This window comes from Sabethes cyaneus, chromosome 3, assembly GCF_943734655.1.
Source record: "Sabethes cyaneus chromosome 3, idSabCyanKW18_F2, whole genome shotgun sequence".
In the NCBI taxonomy this organism is placed as follows: domain Eukaryota; kingdom Metazoa; phylum Arthropoda; class Insecta; order Diptera; family Culicidae; genus Sabethes; species Sabethes cyaneus.
Window position 1 is genome coordinate 82820251 of NC_071355.1, and position 18100 is coordinate 82838350.

An 18100-nucleotide genomic window follows, 5' to 3' on the forward strand; every position below is an offset into this window, starting at 1 on the left:
CACAGTCGTCACTCTCGCTCGTCATTGTAATCCAGCAGATGATGGTGCGTCGCTCACGAGCTCCTCCACAGCGAATTGCATTGCCACGTGATTGAGCTGCGCAGGAAGATGGTCGTGAGTGTGTAGGTAGCAGAATTTGGTAATATTTCATGTCAACAATATTTTTTATTGAAGTCCGATCGACTGGTACAAAAATATGGAAATGTAACCTCTTTTTGTGATACTCGCCGTAACCAAAATATAACCACTTTGCGTCACACTCGTTTTTGATTTTTTGGAATGACACGCTATCTTCCCTAATAACACAGGTCTGCATCAAAAAACTGCATAGGATTTTTCAACTGCTTCTTATAGATTGTTGTGCACTGATTCAGAAAAAATAATAAAAATTGTCCATCACGTTTTCATGCAATACTTGTTCAATAATCTTGAAAGCTGATTTACGACATAAAGCAGCAGAAATATCCCGGATGTAATTTACATTAAAAATATAATTTTTACATCAGGAACGTTCTATTTATATAACAAGGTTTAAAAGCCGTTTCTACTATAAATGAAAAAAATAATTCACTACTCTGTTCAGAAAAATGGTTGATTAAACTCAGCTCTACAAATGCTTCATACATGTTTTGTACAGATTTTGCTTCTGTGATGTGAGGCACTGCAGTTGAATGTGTGTAAGTAGCGTACCTGAGTAGAGTAACCCTGTGTTGAAGAAAGAAAAAATAGTATAGATAAAACTTTTCAGTCCAGTAGCATTTTTCCTGTATTTATTAAGTGAAAATTTACAAAAATTATGAAGAAAGACCTTATTTAGGTTCTTTATTACGAATCTGTGATAATAATTTTTCCATCTAATTTGTGACTTTTTCATATAAGAAGCAAAATTTGCAAAAAAATTGTGCGTGATGGAGACAAACGGAAATCAGTTTTGGATTCAGCACCTCAAAAAGCATATAAATCACCCAAAATATCGCATGCATCTGAAAAAAAAATTTTTTGCAGACCTGTGTAATTTAGTACAGTGCCTGATAGTAATGATAAAAATGGTTTTGTAGTCTTTTGCAACTAAATTAATTACCAAACTTTTTTAGCGTATTGGTTCGTATAACTGCGGCAAATATAAAAATGGACTGTTTGATTTAAGTGATTTATTTACATTTATAACATACTTTTAGTTACTTACTTTACTAAAAAAAAGCATATTGTTTTCAATAATTACAGATGTTTCTGCCCATCCTCTTTCTAATACTCAGCCTTGGCTGCGTAATCCCGGACAGTCCCTTTCAAAATATGTTCGATAGCCTAAGTTTCCTGTTTCTGTACGGCAATCGTTCGTCCCGAGTGCCGGATACGGTATCATTCCGACCGAGCTATGATTTCATCATTATCGGTGCCGGTTCCGGTGGATCCGTGATGGCTAATCGTCTTAGTGAAAACGGAAACTGGACAGTGCTGCTGTTGGAGGCTGGCAACGAGGAAAACTTGGTCGTCAACGTACCGTTAACTGCAGGACTTACCACAGCTACGAGTTAGTGCTCAGATTTAGATTAAATTTAGCTGCCATCGTTTTTCCTATTCTTATTCCTATTTAAACAGATCTTTTCTTTCGGTATTGCAGGATTCAGCTGGGGTTACCGAGCGGATCCAATGAAGAATGCATGCTTAGGCTTAGAAAACGGTGTCTGCTACTGGCCAAAAGGGCGAGGACTGGGAGGTACCAGCTTGATCAATTTTCTCTTATACGGTAGAGGACACAAGCGAGATTACGATGAATGGGAACAAGCAGGAAACTATGGCTGGGGTTACAAAGACGTAGTCAAGTATTTCCAGAAAACTGAAAAGATCAAAGGACAGAAATCGAACCCGAAAGGTTATTTGAACATCGAGCAGAGTTCGTTTGAAACTCCTATGCTGCGATGTTTCATTGAAGCTGGAGAAGCTTTAGGCTATCGTGAAATTGACCCAAATGAAAAAATTCAACTTGGTTTCTACAAAGCAATAGCGACTATGGTTAATGGCGAGCGCTGCAGTGCATCCCGAGCTTATCTTCGTCCAGTTGCACATCGTCAAAATCTGCACATTTCAATGAAATCCTGGGTAACAAAAATTCTTATTGATCCAGAGTCCAAAGCAGCCTATGGCGTTGAGTTTATGAAGAATAAACAACGCTACCAAATTAAAGCAACGAAAGAAGTGATACTTTCAGCGGGAGCAATAGCATCTCCGCAGTTATTGATGCTATCCGGAATAGGTCCTAAAGAGCATTTAGATTCTTTCTCGATTCCTACAGTAATGGACTTAAGAGTTGGATACAATTTGCAAGACCACAGTACTCTTTCCGGATTAGTATTCACTGTCAACAAACCTGTTACGATAAGAGAACAGGATATGCGACGACCAGAAAATTTTCTGAATTATATGTTCAACCGCAAGGGACCATTTACCGTTCCCGGAGGAGCTGAGGGAATTGCATTTGTTAAAACGAACAACTCAGACCTACCTGAGGACTATCCTGATATGGAACTTGTACTTGGAACTGGAGCAGTCAACAACGATGTATCCGGTTCGCTGCGGCACACTTTCGGGATAACCCAGGAATTCTACAGTAAAACCTACGGATCAGTCAGAGGGGTACATGCTTTTGGCATAGCACCAGTACTGATGCGTCCACGAAGTCGTGGACGCCTGTATCTGAAGAGCAAAAACCCTTTCAATTGGCCACACATGGAGGGCAACTTTTTCGATCACCCGAAGGATATGTCCACGATGATCGAAGGTATTAAACTAGCGGTACGAATAGGCGAATCGAAAAGTTTTGCTCCGTTTGGGGCCAAACTGTTGGCAACACCGTTTTATGGCTGTGAACATGAACGGTTTCGCAGTGATGATTATTGGAGGTGCTGCGTTCGGCAAATAGGTGCCAGCATACAGCATCAGGTAAATTAAAACAGAAAATTTAAATAATGAATATATAATATAGCTTCATTTTTTGTTAACATTTTAGTCCGGCACCTGCAAAATGGGTCCTATCACTGATCGCGACTCGGTCGTCAATCCAGAACTTCAGGTACATGGAATAAAAAACCTTCGAGTGGTGGATGCATCGATAATGCCATTCTTACCAGCGGCGCATACTAACGGTGTCGTGTATATGATCGGTGAAAAGGCCGCTGATATGGTGAAAAAGTATTGGGCGAACAACATCGAAAACCATTGATAGAATACATTATTGACCTACCACAGGAATCATGCTCAGTAATTTAAGATTTATCATTAGTCAGTACCTTTCTCTAGTCAATGTATTTCTCATAAAGTAAGGTACGCCCAGTTAAAATAAAAAATTCACCTCTACTCGCTGAAGTGTACTTTTGTAGCTATTATTTTTACAAAATTATGAAGAACTAATACCGTAACAGCGTAAAGAGCGTAATCTTCATTTCTTCGGAAACTTTTTTGTAAAGTTTGTAAAGTTAAAAAACCACGAAGCTTCTATCATAAACCTTAAAAATGTGATCTGTTCCCTGAATATTGCGGTTTTCAGTATTGACTTGATGAGTGTTCTTCTTTGGAAATTATTGCATCAGCGTTTCGTTTTATACCAAGAGATAAGAATTTGAACTTTCACGGTTACTGAAGTTGATATTTCGACAGTCATTGATTGAAACATTGCCATTTCCATGCTACGAGACTTTGAAATCGCAAAATGCTTCATTGTTCAATCTCTCCACGCAGTATCACCAGTTACTCCGCAGCTGAAAGTTTTGTTGATTCCAATGTTTAAAATAGGTGACAAGCGAATATTACCGACAATTTACTTCTCTGTGCGGTTTTTTCACGAAAAGCAGTATACCTAACCAGTCTGCTAGAGTTTACCACTCTATGCTTTCGCGCAATGGACCAGCATTATCACGTTGATGCAATTTACACTAATTTAACGGGGCATATATTTTCAATTTTAAAAAATCAAAATTTTTTTATTGATTATTTCGAAAGATTAAAATTTTGACCATATGTGTTTGAAGCCGTTTGGATGAATTTCAAAAATTGACAAAGTTACAGCTATTTGTACCGCGCATTTCTGGAACGATTACACAGCGAATAAAAACTTCAACGCCGTTTTTCTCGAAACCTGGTTATGAAAGTCGGTACCATCAATATCTCAAGAACGACTCAAGCAATTCACTTGATCCCTTTTTTTCTGTTTAAAAGCTAATAAAATTATCTAGTATTTGACCCATCTTTTTTTGTATATTGCAATTTTTGCATTTTTTAAAAAAGATTAAATTCAACTTTTTCGACTAAAAAACTAACTTTTATGTTTTAATGTCCGCCATTTTGTTATGCGTTTGAATTTTAACAAGAGGATGGGTCAAACACGAGATAATTGAATATATTTTCACTTCGTTTTGGAATTTTTCGTTTCCGATATGCCCTCGAGCGCCAATCCATGGTACCGCATTTGATGTTTTTTGTATGATCATCTTCAAGGAGACGTAGGGGAGGGGAGGTTTCCATCAAACTTATTAATATTAGTCTAAAGTGCAATGTTTAGAATGCCAAACCCAGAATCAATTGGTGTTTCGCGTTGTAGAGAAAAAAATATTTGAAATGAGGCAAAAAATAAGGTGTATGCTTCCTTAAAGACAACATTTGATTGCTTCAATCATGAAATTCTATTGGCTAAGCTTGTAACCTGAGTGTTTCTAATTGTTGAAATATCCCAAGCAGCACATTTTTGTGACATTTCGTTGCTGCAACCTATTTATAACTAAAATCAGTTATAAGTAGGTTTTTGTAACTTAATATGGCTACGTGTGCTACTTGGGATCTGGCTTGATTCCGAGACCATAGAATGGCAGTTAACTTTAGCGCATCTTTATCTTTTTGGTTCCAACATAGTTCTGAAATACCTCAAGGTTGCACGTTAAGGCCACTATCGTTTTCTTTGTTTATAGACGAAATATTCCAACCATTACCGCCCGGTACAATTATCTTATGTGGATGATACTGTGATGATAAGAGGCTCACTTTTACCCCATCAAACAGCACATAAGATCCCGTAATTGTCGAACAGAAAACCAAATAAACTGCATCTGCATCAACCGAAAAAGGAAACAGAGCCTGCTTGATATAGGTACGCTTCAAACGCAGCTTCAAACCATCTTGGCATCGCATCGGTACGATACACTTGGACATCGCGCGCAACGGATGTCGTTACAACATACTTGGGTTGACAATCCTTCACTGAAAAGCACTTACGTCAAAAAAAACTTGTATCCAGAGCCTAAGAACAACCGCCAAGCGCAACAGTTGAAGAACATTGGAGCGCTATTAAGAACGCCTTCGTCACACCAAGTGATCAAACAAAACAAAAAGAATCGATTTCAGATAGAACTTGAAGGATTAGTCACGAACACGAACCAGCGCTGCTAAGATCACAACTCGTCGGCGATTCAAGAAAAGAACGTCTTTCGATATCTTGACAACCAGACAATACCAGACGGTGATACCAAAACTGATATAGACACTTAGCGCACGAGAGGGTATTTTCAGCAGGTTTCTAAATTCAGCCTATTTGCCTTTTCTTTTACCAATAAAAATAGTTTGCCGTTATACAATTTTAATATGTTATAACTATTTTCTCAAGACTGTAAGTGTTCTACTATTTTGTATTTAAAGCCCGTCAAAACCACCTGTTCTTCCACCAGAACTAGGTCATAGGCAGAAAAAATAGATGCCATCGCTTACAGGGCTGAAAATACCCTCCCGTGCTCTACTTTACTATTTTACGTTTTCGGTGACAGTCCGTATATCGAATCCATGTCAAATTCAGGAGACGGTTCCACATTTCTCGGTCTTGAACTGTCACTGTCGAGTCGCCCCTAACACCCGTTGCTCTAGCATCCACGTCAACAGCGCTCATTCAACGGGTACGGGATTTGCCTCGAAGCCACCGGCCTCTGTAGGATTCTCTGCTAAATATTGTTTTCACTGGTCTCTGGTCGCTGGTCCGGCATTCTTGCTACGTGGTCAGCGCATTGTAGCCTACCGTGTCACTTCACAATATCCGCATCTTTGTATACTTGGTATGTTTCAAGATTCAGCCCTCAATGACCAAAGATGTTTAAAAGGTCTTAAATATAAACAAACAAACAAGCAAATGCGTCACACTCCTTCGTCTAATATGCCGCCAAAAATTGATCACAGGATCTTACGCTCAGAAACGCCAAGAGCAGAGATGCCAGAAGTGAAGACATGTCTTCATTTTGAAGACATTTTTGTTACAAAAAAGTGAAATGTCTTCACTTGAAGACATGTGAAGACATGTCTTCACCATGCAATTTAAATGGGCGGAAAGCCGAAAGCAGACAAATGAAGACATTTTTCCTTGATTCGTGAAGACTTTTCAAAAAATCACCTGGCATCTCTGGCCAAGAGCACGTCGGTCGCTCTCTTTCAACGTCTACGCTTCGTGGCTGTAGAGTACCATCGGGAGAATGTGCGTCTTATAGAGCACAAGTTTTGTACGGAGTTCCAGGCTACCGGACCTTAGCTGGTTTCGTAACCTGTTGAAGACCTTGTTGGCAGCCGCTGTCCACCTTTTTACTTCACGGCTCACATCGTTGTCACATATCACTAACGGACCAAAGTAAACAATTTCGTCGACCACTTCAAAAGTATCTCCATCTATCACAACCGCTGTTCCAACACCCGATGGGCTGCCACGCTCTCTACCAACCGCCATATACCTCGTTTTGATATAATTTATGATAAGCCCAATCCTCGCAGCTTCCTCTTTAAGATGCATGTATGCTTCTACCACAGCACTGATGATATCAATGTCGTCCGCGAACCCTAAGAGCATATGAGATTTCGTGATAATGGTACCGCTTCTCTTCACGCCTACCCTTCGAATAGAACTTACCAATACAATATTGAACAGAAATTCGATTGTCCGTCATCTTGCTTCAAACTATCTAACGTCACAAACGAGTCCTATGTCTCACCCGCTATCTTGACGCTTAATTTTGAACCATCAAGAATAGCAGAAATCAGACTAATCAGTTTTGTTGGAAAACCGTGTTCAAATAGAATCCGCCGCAGCTTCTTTCGTATAACTGAATCGCCACCTTGAAATCTATAAACAAATGGTGATTTAACTTGCGAATTCCCGGAATTTATCGAGGATTTGTCGCCAGGTGAACATTTGTTTCGTCGTGGAGCGCTTCTTTCGAAAACCACACTGAAATTCGCCAACAAAGGTTTCCTGCAACGGCCTCAGTTTGAGAAACAGGATACGAGAGAGAATTTTGTATGCAGAATTGAGGACAGTATTACCTCAGTAATTTAGGGCCATTCGAATCGATGGCCCTTTTGTAAATAAAGCATATGAGACCTTCCAACCAGTCCGTAGGTAGTTCCTCCTCAATTCATACCTTTAGTATAACTCATGGGCGTAGCGACGGGGGGGGAGGGGGGTTTGGGGGTTCAAACCCCCCCCCCCCAGGAGAAAATTTGTTATACATTTTCAAGCTTGAAATTTCACAGCCAGCTGTTGTTTAAAGCACAGGAAAATGTACGGGGCTGATTGTACGATCCCCGTCGGCGTCGTGAACTTCCCATCGCCCATGAATCGCCCATTTTCCAGGCATCTCTGAAGTCGCAGTTTTTTACTTAAGAAATAAAAAATGTCGCTTTGGACCTGGACGAGCCATCTCGCACGTTGAGTCGCTCTGTGCCGGTGTCGATGGGGTTGTTGTATAGAACCGTTTTCCTTACGACGTGTCTAGTTTACTGTACTTTGCCGACTTTCGCCAAATGTACGTTGGTAATCTTCCCAAGCAGTGTCTGTTGCCCGTGATTCATGCACCACCGCTACTCTTCGCTTTCAGATTGTACTTCGTCAAATGTCGTCCGCAAAGGCGCGTAAGTCCTCCGTGAGCATGGTCTTTCGGTCTAATAGGAGGTTTGTATATTGTCAGGTTACCGTATCGTTTGGCGAAGGCCAAAGTAGGCTCGTTGTCCTGCTTGAATATGCCGCTGGATCTCCTTATTTGTGTTGTTGTCCGCGGCTACCAGCGATCTCACATACCCGAGCTCATCTACCACTTCTGGTTCGTCGCCGTCAACGATTACCGTCCGCGAAAAAAACACGTTCGTCTCATTTAGTTCGCGTTAAATCAGACCAGACCAAATGGCAAGATTTAAAAGAATGAGTTAATGACAGCAAACGATCAAGAATTTTCTAAGCTACATTTTACTCTAATAAGACTACAAAAATATTACAAACAGCCAGTGTTATGAGATGATTTCGAACAATTTATAGCCACAAACCATACAGAGCAGCAAACTTTGAACGCATTTTTCTCGAAATAGGATTTTGGTCACTTGGCTCGGTCTGACTTAACAGCGACCATTTGAGCTATTATCATTCATGTAATTGGTCTTCGACGCGTTGGTTTAAAGCCCAATCCTGCTAGGCTCCGCCTTCAATCTAGCACAGATGGCCTTCATCGTGGCAAAGTTGCTGTCACCTGCTTAGCCACCTGGCAGTCATCTGCTTAGCCAAGAAGTTTGCGACATTTACTGCGAATCAAACCTCTCTTTTCGAAATCTGATCGTCGGATCACCTTAACAACGATGTTGAGAATCATACAGCCCAAGTAACAATTTGGGTTTTATTGCACTCTTATGATGGCATTGAAGACCAAAATTGGTCTTGAAGGTCACCATAAGAGTACAATAAAACTCACATTGTTGCTTGGGAGGATAAGTTGTTCTTCAGCACCCTCCCTGCGTCTCGAAGAGACTCAGTTCTATGGACTTTAACAGCCTCTTCCAGCTGAGATTCGAACATACAATGTACCTCAATGCCGGCTGGGAAGCCATAACTTTAACTCTGTTAGTTTAATTTGATTTTTTGTCTGATGAGCAAAGCAAAGCCGTGGGATTAAACGTCCTTTCTAAGACTTGATTCTTCTTCATCGACTGACTTCGCAGTCGGCTACTAGAGTACAGGACTGTTACGGGGCTAGTGCAAAAATCCTACTGACTCTATCTAGCAGCACTGCCTAGCCGAGATTCGAACATGCGACGACTGGCTTGTTAGATCAGTATCGTACCGAGAAACCAACTAAGCGGCATTTGTCTGATGAAGAACACTCGATTTCAACCAAAATAGTTTTTAACCGTTATGTGTGCGACAAAAAAAAACACCTTTAGCAGGGCGACAAGGGTACCCGGGTACCCAAAATTGATATTGTTATAACATCAACAATTTTATACCGATTTCGACAAAATAGGTGTCATTTGATTCGTTTATTTATCTAGTTTTGAATCATTTGGCCATTTGGCCACTAAAAGACATACGGGGCCCGAAAATCCAGAATTCCGACAGAGTGTCCGCTGTGAGGAAGAGAAATGATTGTATTGCAGGAAAATCAGTCATGCGGATATAAAAACTCTAAAAATTCATACAATGTACAGTTTCATATAATGAGATGAATCAGGTTGGCCATTCCGGAGTAGGTTCCTGTGGGGTCATGGGTGGCCAGTCTAGGATTGGAGGTAAAACCTAGCAATATGGGTATCAAAGTTCTTGGAATTAGTTCGGTAGGTGATATTTTTTACATTTCGATGTATTTTGATTGGTTATTTCGAAAATGGTTTCTACGGGGTCACAGATGATACCGCAGGATTCAAGATAATGCTTAGCATTATCAGAGCCGTTCAAAACGTTGAACCATCCGTTATACATTTGGAACCAGTTCCGAAATTATCAATCAGTACTAAACTGACCATTTCAGTTCAAAACATCTAAAAGATCCGCTAAACCAATTCTAATATTGGATTAGGCACCCAACTCGCCATCTGTATCCCTACAGGAACCAAATTCTGGAGTGGCCAATGCGATCTAAAGTCACCAATTTATATAATTAGATGAAAAAAGGGTCCACAGTGTCAAGTTCAAAGCTAATAGGTTTACTGAAAGCTGATATTCTTTCAAAACATGCGGCTTCCCACGTTTTACCGGATGTTGCTCCGGAATTACCGATTTCCGGGAACTACTTGTCATTTGATTGCCAAATGCTTTATCTAATCAAAACTAGATGAATGTACGAATCAAATGCCACCGGTTTCATCCAAATCGGTTCAACATATCTAAAGTTATGAAGATAGCAAATCATGGGTACCCGGGTACCCTCCTACGTAAAAAAAAAAATTCAAGTGACTCTCATTGCCAAACCCCGTTATGGATATGCACCAAAAAAACCTCAATTACTTAAGATCAACGAGTTTTGCGATGTCGCAAAATTTCAATGACGTATGTTTTAAATTACTCATTCAATTTATAACTATTTTAACCCTCTAACGGGTAAGACCGTCTAGAGACGGCCTTCGCTTTTGGAGCTCCAGAGCCGCATACGAAATTTGTTTTTAATTGGCAATATGCAAAATGTGTTCAGAACAGATTTCTTGACATTTTGATACTAATATCATAACATTCTGACCATGCATTCAAAAGTTATCATTTTTCAAAAACAAAATTTCCGAAAAATTCCGAAAATAATTAATGCGCGAATATTCCCTTTTTTACTTTTGAAGGAAAAGGACATCTAGAACAAAATGATTGACCTAAACAATTTTTCTATCAGTAAATCTCATGCATTATTTTAATTTTGTAATATATCTGAATTGAAAAAATATCTGAGCAGAGTGTTGGACATGAAAAAAGAAACGGAGAAATTGGACTTTTTCTTACCTGGCGCTTCTCCAGATAATTATTTTTGCATGAAAATCAGAACGTAAGGTTTTTTTGTGTGTACTTTCATGATAAAATAGTCATTAGCTTGATCGCATCGTTTTTACGGTGTTGCCCGTTAGAGGGTTAAAACTGAAAAGGTACCCGGGTACCCTGTCGCACACATAACGGTTAACTGAAAATAATACTCCATTTCCTGAATAAGCTGTTTACGGTTAGGCTATGTCAGATTTGTTTTTGTAAACCCCCCCTATTGGCTTAGGTCTATGAAGCAATTTTTTATGGAATTTTGTTTGTATCTACGTAGTAGTGTAGCACAACTTTTCTGATATTGCTTTTACTGAAGAATGGAAACTTTTTAGAAATTGAGTGTATAAAGGGAGAGATATATATGAGAGAGAGGTAAGATAGATAGATAGATAGATAGATAGAGAGAGAGAGAGAGAGAGAGAGAGAGAGAGAGAGAGGTGAGATCTTCAACACTTGGCTTCGTTTTCCTGCGCATGCTTCTCTCTCGGTCCATTATTGAATCCCTTCGATGGGTGACCCTCCGGAAATTATCACAGGAAAACCTAATCCAGATCCAGGATGTACAAAACAGGCCTTTTGAATGATAACACGCTTATCGAATGATTTGCGTAATGAAGAGACTCAAAGCATGCGCAAATTTGATAGAAATTGAAGAAATCTGGCGATTTTCTCTTTTAATACCTAAAATTTCTTGTTCAATTACTTTATAGAGCATTCCTCTGGTGTCTCACAAGCACAATGACATAAAATTTATCTTTCAAATGCTTGAAATTTCATGATAGTATAATTTATCATAAGAAAAATGCTGCGAAATTGAATATTTCATCATTTAGTAAAAAGTTTTTATTTCATGAAATTGCAAAAAGTTGCAAAAATTTCACGGTGAGATCATAAACAAATATCACTTTAAAGTAGCAACATATTTGTACTAATTTGCTTTAATAAATACTGCTCGCTTGTCATCATTATATTCATTTAAATCTAAAGTCTATATCAACAAATAATTGTAAAATCTTTGAGTTTCAAAAGCCTTTTTACAGCTGGTCAATAGGATATATATAGCCTTAGAAATGTGAAAGGCAACATCCTTACCTACATGAGCGAAAATATATGGCCCATTTTTACTCGAAGTTTGACAGCTCTATGCAAGATGTAAACAAGACAAATGGTTTCAAAATTAACGTTACATTGTGTGATAGGTATCTGAGAAGACAGAGAGGTTTAATTGGAGGGGATTGAACGAGTTTCAACTTTCCTCATTTTGACCAGTTTTTTGGTCCAAATACTCCTCTGTGAAATGGAGTAAATTTTTTTTGGCGGCCATCCTGGATTTGGCCACCATATTGGATTTAATCAAAAAATCGCCGTTTTCGCCATGAACCCCCCCCCCCCCCCCCCAACCGATTTTCATTTTTAGACCACCATTGGAAAGTTGAGAAAAAATGCTACGAGAAACATTCATAACATTAGATGCGCAATGGCATTAACTGAATAGAACAACCAGTTATTTGTAGCAAGTTTAACAATTTTCATATAATTATTGTGATATTTCCAAAATTTGCAATGAAACAAACTACAAACGACACAGTTATGTAAAGAGGAGAGATAGGGCTTATAAACAAAGTGAAAACGCCGTTTTCACCATGATCCCCCCAACCGATTTTAATTTCAAGACCACCATCGCACATAGGAGTATTTGCCCCAAAAAGCTGGCCAAAATTCTAAATTGCTTCTTTCCAGTCGATATTGATAAAACATGATCAGAAATTAAATATTTCCTAATTCTGCATCTAAAGTTAAAGAAATTGCCAACTAATCCCCTGTAAAGTGCAATTCGTGTCTTTCTCTTATATTTATAAAAAACCGATTAAGAACATAACCATTTATTAGGTGTTGGGATGTGTGTATGTATGTGTGTATGTATGTGTGTGAGTATGTGTGTATGTATGTATGTGAGCTAGTAGAGGTGTATATGTGATATAAAAGTGTATGTATTTAAATGTATAGGTGTGTACGTATACGTATAGAAGCATCACATTCTAGTCTTCTGTTTCATAGTCGCTGCATTTCTCATGTTCTTCAGTTTGAAATTGATTTTCCTCCAACATATTTAACGTTTCGGTCGAAAAAGGTTTGCTTTTTTTCTTGGTATCGGCCTTGAGTTAGTAAGCAATGGATCCGAACTAAGCAGAAGTCTATTCAAAACATCTCAAGAATGAACAACATCAAGAATAAAAGAAATTTAAAATTAGCTAAGCCCATCATGTACTTCCTCGAATCACTCTAGAACTCGATGGCAAACCCAATAGAAGTCAAATCATATACCTTAATGACCAGAGCCGAATAACTTCCGTTAACCTCCGCGAAAGTGGTCAGTTTACTGATTTGTTGATCGGACGATAGTCATTAATACGGTACATGTACGGTAACTATAATGAGGGTTCTCCGTAACATTGAATAACATCTTTTCCTCTATAAATGACTTTGAACGAGTGTGTGAAATGATTCAGGGCGAGACAAACGCAGACTGTGACTGTTGCCGGCGACCTGCAAGTATACCTTTCTTACCCCGTTCGAAAGGCCGATCTTACTCCCATGGCACGTTTTTCAAGAAGACGATTTTTATACATTTATTAATCATATTTCTACTTAAATCTCACTGATGAAAAACCATACTAGCTAGAATCAGGCTTGGCATACACTTTTCGCTTCGATTTTGCTCTTTTGATTACTGCATCTCAGCCAAGCAAAATTTGAAAAAGTGATGTATGGGGCGTTTGTAGAATTTGTTATTATCTAGAATATTGCTGAAGTGAGCATTACTGTGCATTTTGTATTTATTGCACTATAAGGCTGCTACCCTCTTGGTAGCAAAAAGAGCGCTCTTTTTGCTACCAACGACATTGCTGCGCTACAGCGCCGTAAATACTAAAGATAAAACTTCACTTTCTTCAGCAATATTATAGATCATTACTAGCTCTACAAATGCCCCATACACCACTTTTTCAAATTCTGCTTGGCTGAGGAGCAGTATTCAAAAAAGCAAAATCAAAGCGAAAAGTGTATGCCAAGCCTGGCTAGAATATATAAAAACTTAAAATTTAGTTTGAAACTTCTTCTGAGAAATAAAGCTTAAATCCTACTCGCGAAAAGTTACAACGGGCTGCGCATCAGCGACACTCGCGTTTATTTTGTTTATTATTTTGATATTTGACGATTTAGTAAGCTCGATCTGTTTTAAAACATCTGAAATAATGAATACAAATATGTTGAGTGTTTACTCAACATGTCAAAAACTCTATGGGTTCTGGTCTTATCCCCTGTGCCAGTCTTACCCGCACGACTCCTACCTTAAAATAATTAAATGTCTAAAAAACGACAAAGCGGAACCATGCGGAAAATTTTTCGATTCCACTATATTCTGTGATGTTTGACCTATCTGATGGTGATTGAAATTTTGCCGGGACATGCTCGGAAGGTTACTAAAACATTGATTAAAGTATCAAGATCTTACCACTATTTTTGGGGTAATTTTCGTAATCATTATTCGTATCGAAGACATTCATTTATTTTATGCAATTATACATGAAAACTATTGAAAAACATTCTTCTTTGCTGATAAATACTTACCCATGGTGAATAGATACTATTTCACTCGGATTTTTAAGTTTTTGCACCAACGAGCGGAAGAACGCATTTTAAAAGCGAAAAAATTTACTGCCGAATGGCGTTCTTAATAGGCATCTTGCTGAGCGAAGAAAAGCATGAATTCAGTTCAAAATCATACTAACGTAACTAGTAGACGACGCTGAGATTACAGATACTACATATAAATAAAAATCATGCATTTCATATTTCGGACTTATGGCCAACTTTTTGGGTCAAATACTCCTATGTGCATCGGAAAGCTGAGAAAAAATGCTATAAGAAACATTCATCAAGTTAGGTGTGCAATGGCATTAACTAAATAAAACAACTGGAACAACGTTGCATGCACAATACATGTCTAAAAATTGGAAAGAAACTTTGTCGAAAATATTTAAAAAAAGTTCACACTAATAATTTTCTATTTTTCATTTTTGAGTGTATTTTTTACACCACCCTCATATCTGTGTATCATGTCACGCATAGGTACCATAAATTTTTGCTGTTTAAATGTTTAGATGTTTCTCGTGCGGTTTTTCTCACGCAGATTGTTTTACTTGAGAATTAGCCGAATATTTTGGATAAGCCAGGCTGAAGACTCCCGACTAAGAATTCCTGCTGCAAAATTGTAAAGAGTATTAATGAATACCTACATTATGCAAGATGAATACTTTCTCGTAGTAATATAACATATCACTGAGAGTGAAAATACTAAGATATTTAGAACTTACATAGCAGACTTACAAAGACTAGAATTGTGCCTAAAAATAACAAATTACTTTCTAGATAAAAATAAATTACAAACTATCTAAAATTGAATCGAAAACTGGGGAAAATAGTGATATTGAGGATCTATATAGAGAGAGCATAAGACGGCTTTTTCGGTGGGTTTCTAATCATTCGCCACGCCTTTTACTTTTGTTTAATGAACCACTATTTCTCAATAGGTATATGAAATAGCTATGGTCAGGAAATAGTGGCAGCTTTTCCTTCAGAATATGGAGAATATAAGGGCCAAAACAAAGTTGCCAAAATAAAAGTTACCCATCATATGTGTAAATTATCGAAGTTGTTTTTAATTTTATACTGGTTTTCATAGATGAAATTAAAGATTTTTAAACGAAACTATTACAAAAAGTTACACTCAGTTTTCATCTAGGACTTCATTCTCGGATTTTAATCATTTTTTAATGACATTAATTTTGAAATTTTTAAACATTCAGGAGGAATTATTAATTGGACTCAATCTACTTCTATGCTTTTAATTTCACAATTTTGATTTCCAAGACGCATACATTAGTTTGACAGCAATAGCATAGCTAATTTTGAATTTGTCTCCTCTTTACATGATCAAAAATATGCATGTAAAACATTCACCTTTGAAAAGCATTCTTTTGTGACAATAATGCCGCCTTCAATATGTACTAGAATCGAGTTTCGAGGATGAACTGCTCAAATATATAAGGAAGACCTATTAAAACATCTAACCGCACTATCATCACGCGTGCATGACTTTATTTCATTTTCATGTTTTTTTTCTCAAACTTCCTGAATCTTTTGGAATGCCCCTGTGATAGTCTACAGTCCACAGTCAGTCAGTCAATCGGTCATTGTAAGCGTAACAATGACCGTGGCCGGGTTACTTCCGATATTACTTGCTATTGGCAACGAAGCTCCGCTCAGTGTGATCGACAGTGCGTTCAACAACTTCAATGCAGAGTACCTCTATGGATCAGCGACAGCTCAAATTCCGGATACCGTATCATTCAACGCTGAGTACGATTTTATAATTGTGGGTGCAGGAATCGCTGGTTGTGTAATAGCAAACCGCTTGACGGAAAATCCACAATGGAATGTGCTACTTTTAGAAGCTGGAAAAGAAGAGAATATTATTTTCAGTGTTCCTTTAGCTCAAACCTTGACTCTTCAGCAAACAGGTAGAAACATAGGACTAACTGGTGTATTTAATCAACTGCTCAAGAATAATATCTGTTTCAGCATACGTATGGAACTATTATCCTGAGCCAATGACTAAATCATGTGCAGGACTATTGAACGGTGTATGTCGGTGGCCTAGAGGGGTTGGCCTCGGTGGTTGTAGTTTGATAAATGGAATGATCTACACTCGTGGACATGAACAGGACTTCAATAACTGGTCTCAAGCTGGAAACTACGGATGGAGCTTTAGTGATGTATTGCCGTATTTTCACAAAGCCGAAAACAGTTACGTTCAGCTGTCACAAAATCCGTATGAAACTAAAGTTCTATCTGCCTTCGTGCAAACTTTGCCAGACTTTGGTTACCACGAAATTGATCCCAATGACAGCAAACCTATCGGATTCTACAAACTACGATCAACTACAGTGAATGGACAACGGTACAGTGCTTCACGTTACTACCTACATCCAGTGAGGAATAGGCTCAATTTACACATTTCGGTAAAATCATTCGTTACAAAAATACTAATCAACCCGAAAACTAAAATCGCGTATGGTGTTGAATTTGAAAAAAATAACAGATGCTACAGGATCTTTGCGAGAAAAGAAGTTATTCTTTCCGCGGGGTCTCTATCAAGCCCTAAACTGTTAATGCTGTCCGGCATTGGACCAAAGGAACATCTGGAATCATTATCAATTCCTGTTATCAAATCACTCGATGTCGGCTACAATTTGCACGATCACAACCTTTATCCTAATCTGACATTTTTTCCAAATCAACCAATTACTATGGATCTGGAGAAAAGTACTGCACAGCATTTCGCGGATTATATTGCAAACGGAACGGGTCCATTCTCGATTCCTGGAAGATTTGAAGCAATATCGTTTCTGAAAACAAGCGATTCCTTTATTGCAAACGACTACCCTGATGTTGAATTGCTACTTGCTTCCGCATCCATAAACCGTGACGATTCCAGTCGTGCCATGGAATTTCTAGGCCTAACAGAAGCGCTATACAATGCAAACTTCGCCAAGAGTCCAGACAATGACAATTTTTCTTTCTATCTAATACTGCTGCATCCTAAAAGCCGAGGTCGTTTACTGCTAAAAAGTAGAAATCCCTTCGAGCAACCCCAAATAAACGCCAACTACTTCGACGTTCGAGAAGACTTGGAAACGTTTGTAAAAGGCCTAAAGTTAGCTTCTTTTCTGGGAGAATCTCAATATTTTGCCGAATATGGCTCGAAGTTGAGCCGAGCACCGGTCGCTGGTTGTGAAAATCATCTCTACGGTAGTGACGGTTACTGGGAGTGTTGCATTCGTCAGTTCGCCACAACAACCCACCATCAGTCCGGAACGTGCAAAATGGGACCGGCAAGCGATCGATCCGCAGTTGTCGATCCTACACTGCAAGTGTATGGCATTCAGGGACTTCGAGTGGTCGATGCTTCCATAATCCCTCAACCGATGGCAGGACATCCAATGGGAGTTCTGTATATGATTGGTGAGAAGGTTTCCGATATTATTAAACAGAGTTGGCCCTCGGAGAGGATTGACCGAAAGAGGGGAAGGCTGTGTAAAATGCGTCGATATAAGTTTGGCTATGAATGTTGATGTTGCCTCGTGTCTTATCCCGTCCAATAGCATGGAAGTAGAAGTGTCTGAATAAACATCAATTTACAGGTCTGCATAATTTTTTTTTCACATCCATGAGATATTTTAA

At 38.6% G+C, this 18100-nt stretch overlaps 2 protein-coding genes across 2 annotated transcripts; both read left to right on the forward strand.

The window, feature by feature from the left end:
- Positions 1–1224: 1224 nt before the first annotated feature.
- LOC128739794 (glucose dehydrogenase [FAD, quinone]-like) lies at positions 1225–3220 on the forward strand. The gene is made up of 3 exons (XM_053835297.1): positions 1225–1531; positions 1622–2940; positions 3008–3220. Exons 1-3 carry the CDS (start codon positions 1225–1227, stop codon positions 3218–3220), a joined length of 1839 nt encoding a protein of 612 aa, XP_053691272.1.
- Positions 3221–16064: 12844 nt separating this feature from the next.
- LOC128739796 (glucose dehydrogenase [FAD, quinone]-like) lies at positions 16065–17991 on the forward strand. Its single transcript, XM_053835298.1, has 2 exons — positions 16065–16377; positions 16439–17991. The coding sequence occupies exons 1-2, from the start codon at positions 16065–16067 to the stop codon at positions 17989–17991; spliced, it is 1866 nt and encodes a 621-aa protein (XP_053691273.1).
- The last annotated feature ends 109 nt before the right edge of the window (positions 17992–18100 follow it).

Excerpts from the sequence above, each read along its gene's own strand:
- LOC128739794 (XM_053835297.1), top strand. The coding sequence starts at position 1,225 with ATGTTTCTGCCCATCCTCTTTCTAATACTCAGCCTTGGCTGCGTAATC. Across the intron at positions 1,532-1,621 it reads AGGACTTACCACAGCTACGA|GATTCAGCTGGGGTTACCGA; the intron begins GTTAGTGCTCAG and ends TCGGTATTGCAG. Across the intron at positions 2,941-3,007 it reads GTGCCAGCATACAGCATCAG|TCCGGCACCTGCAAAATGGG; the intron begins GTAAATTAAAAC and ends TTAACATTTTAG.
- LOC128739796 (XM_053835298.1), top strand. The coding sequence starts at position 16,065 with ATGACCGTGGCCGGGTTACTTCCGATATTACTTGCTATTGGCAACGAA. Across the intron at positions 16,378-16,438 it reads CTTGACTCTTCAGCAAACAG|CATACGTATGGAACTATTAT; the intron begins GTAGAAACATAG and ends TATCTGTTTCAG.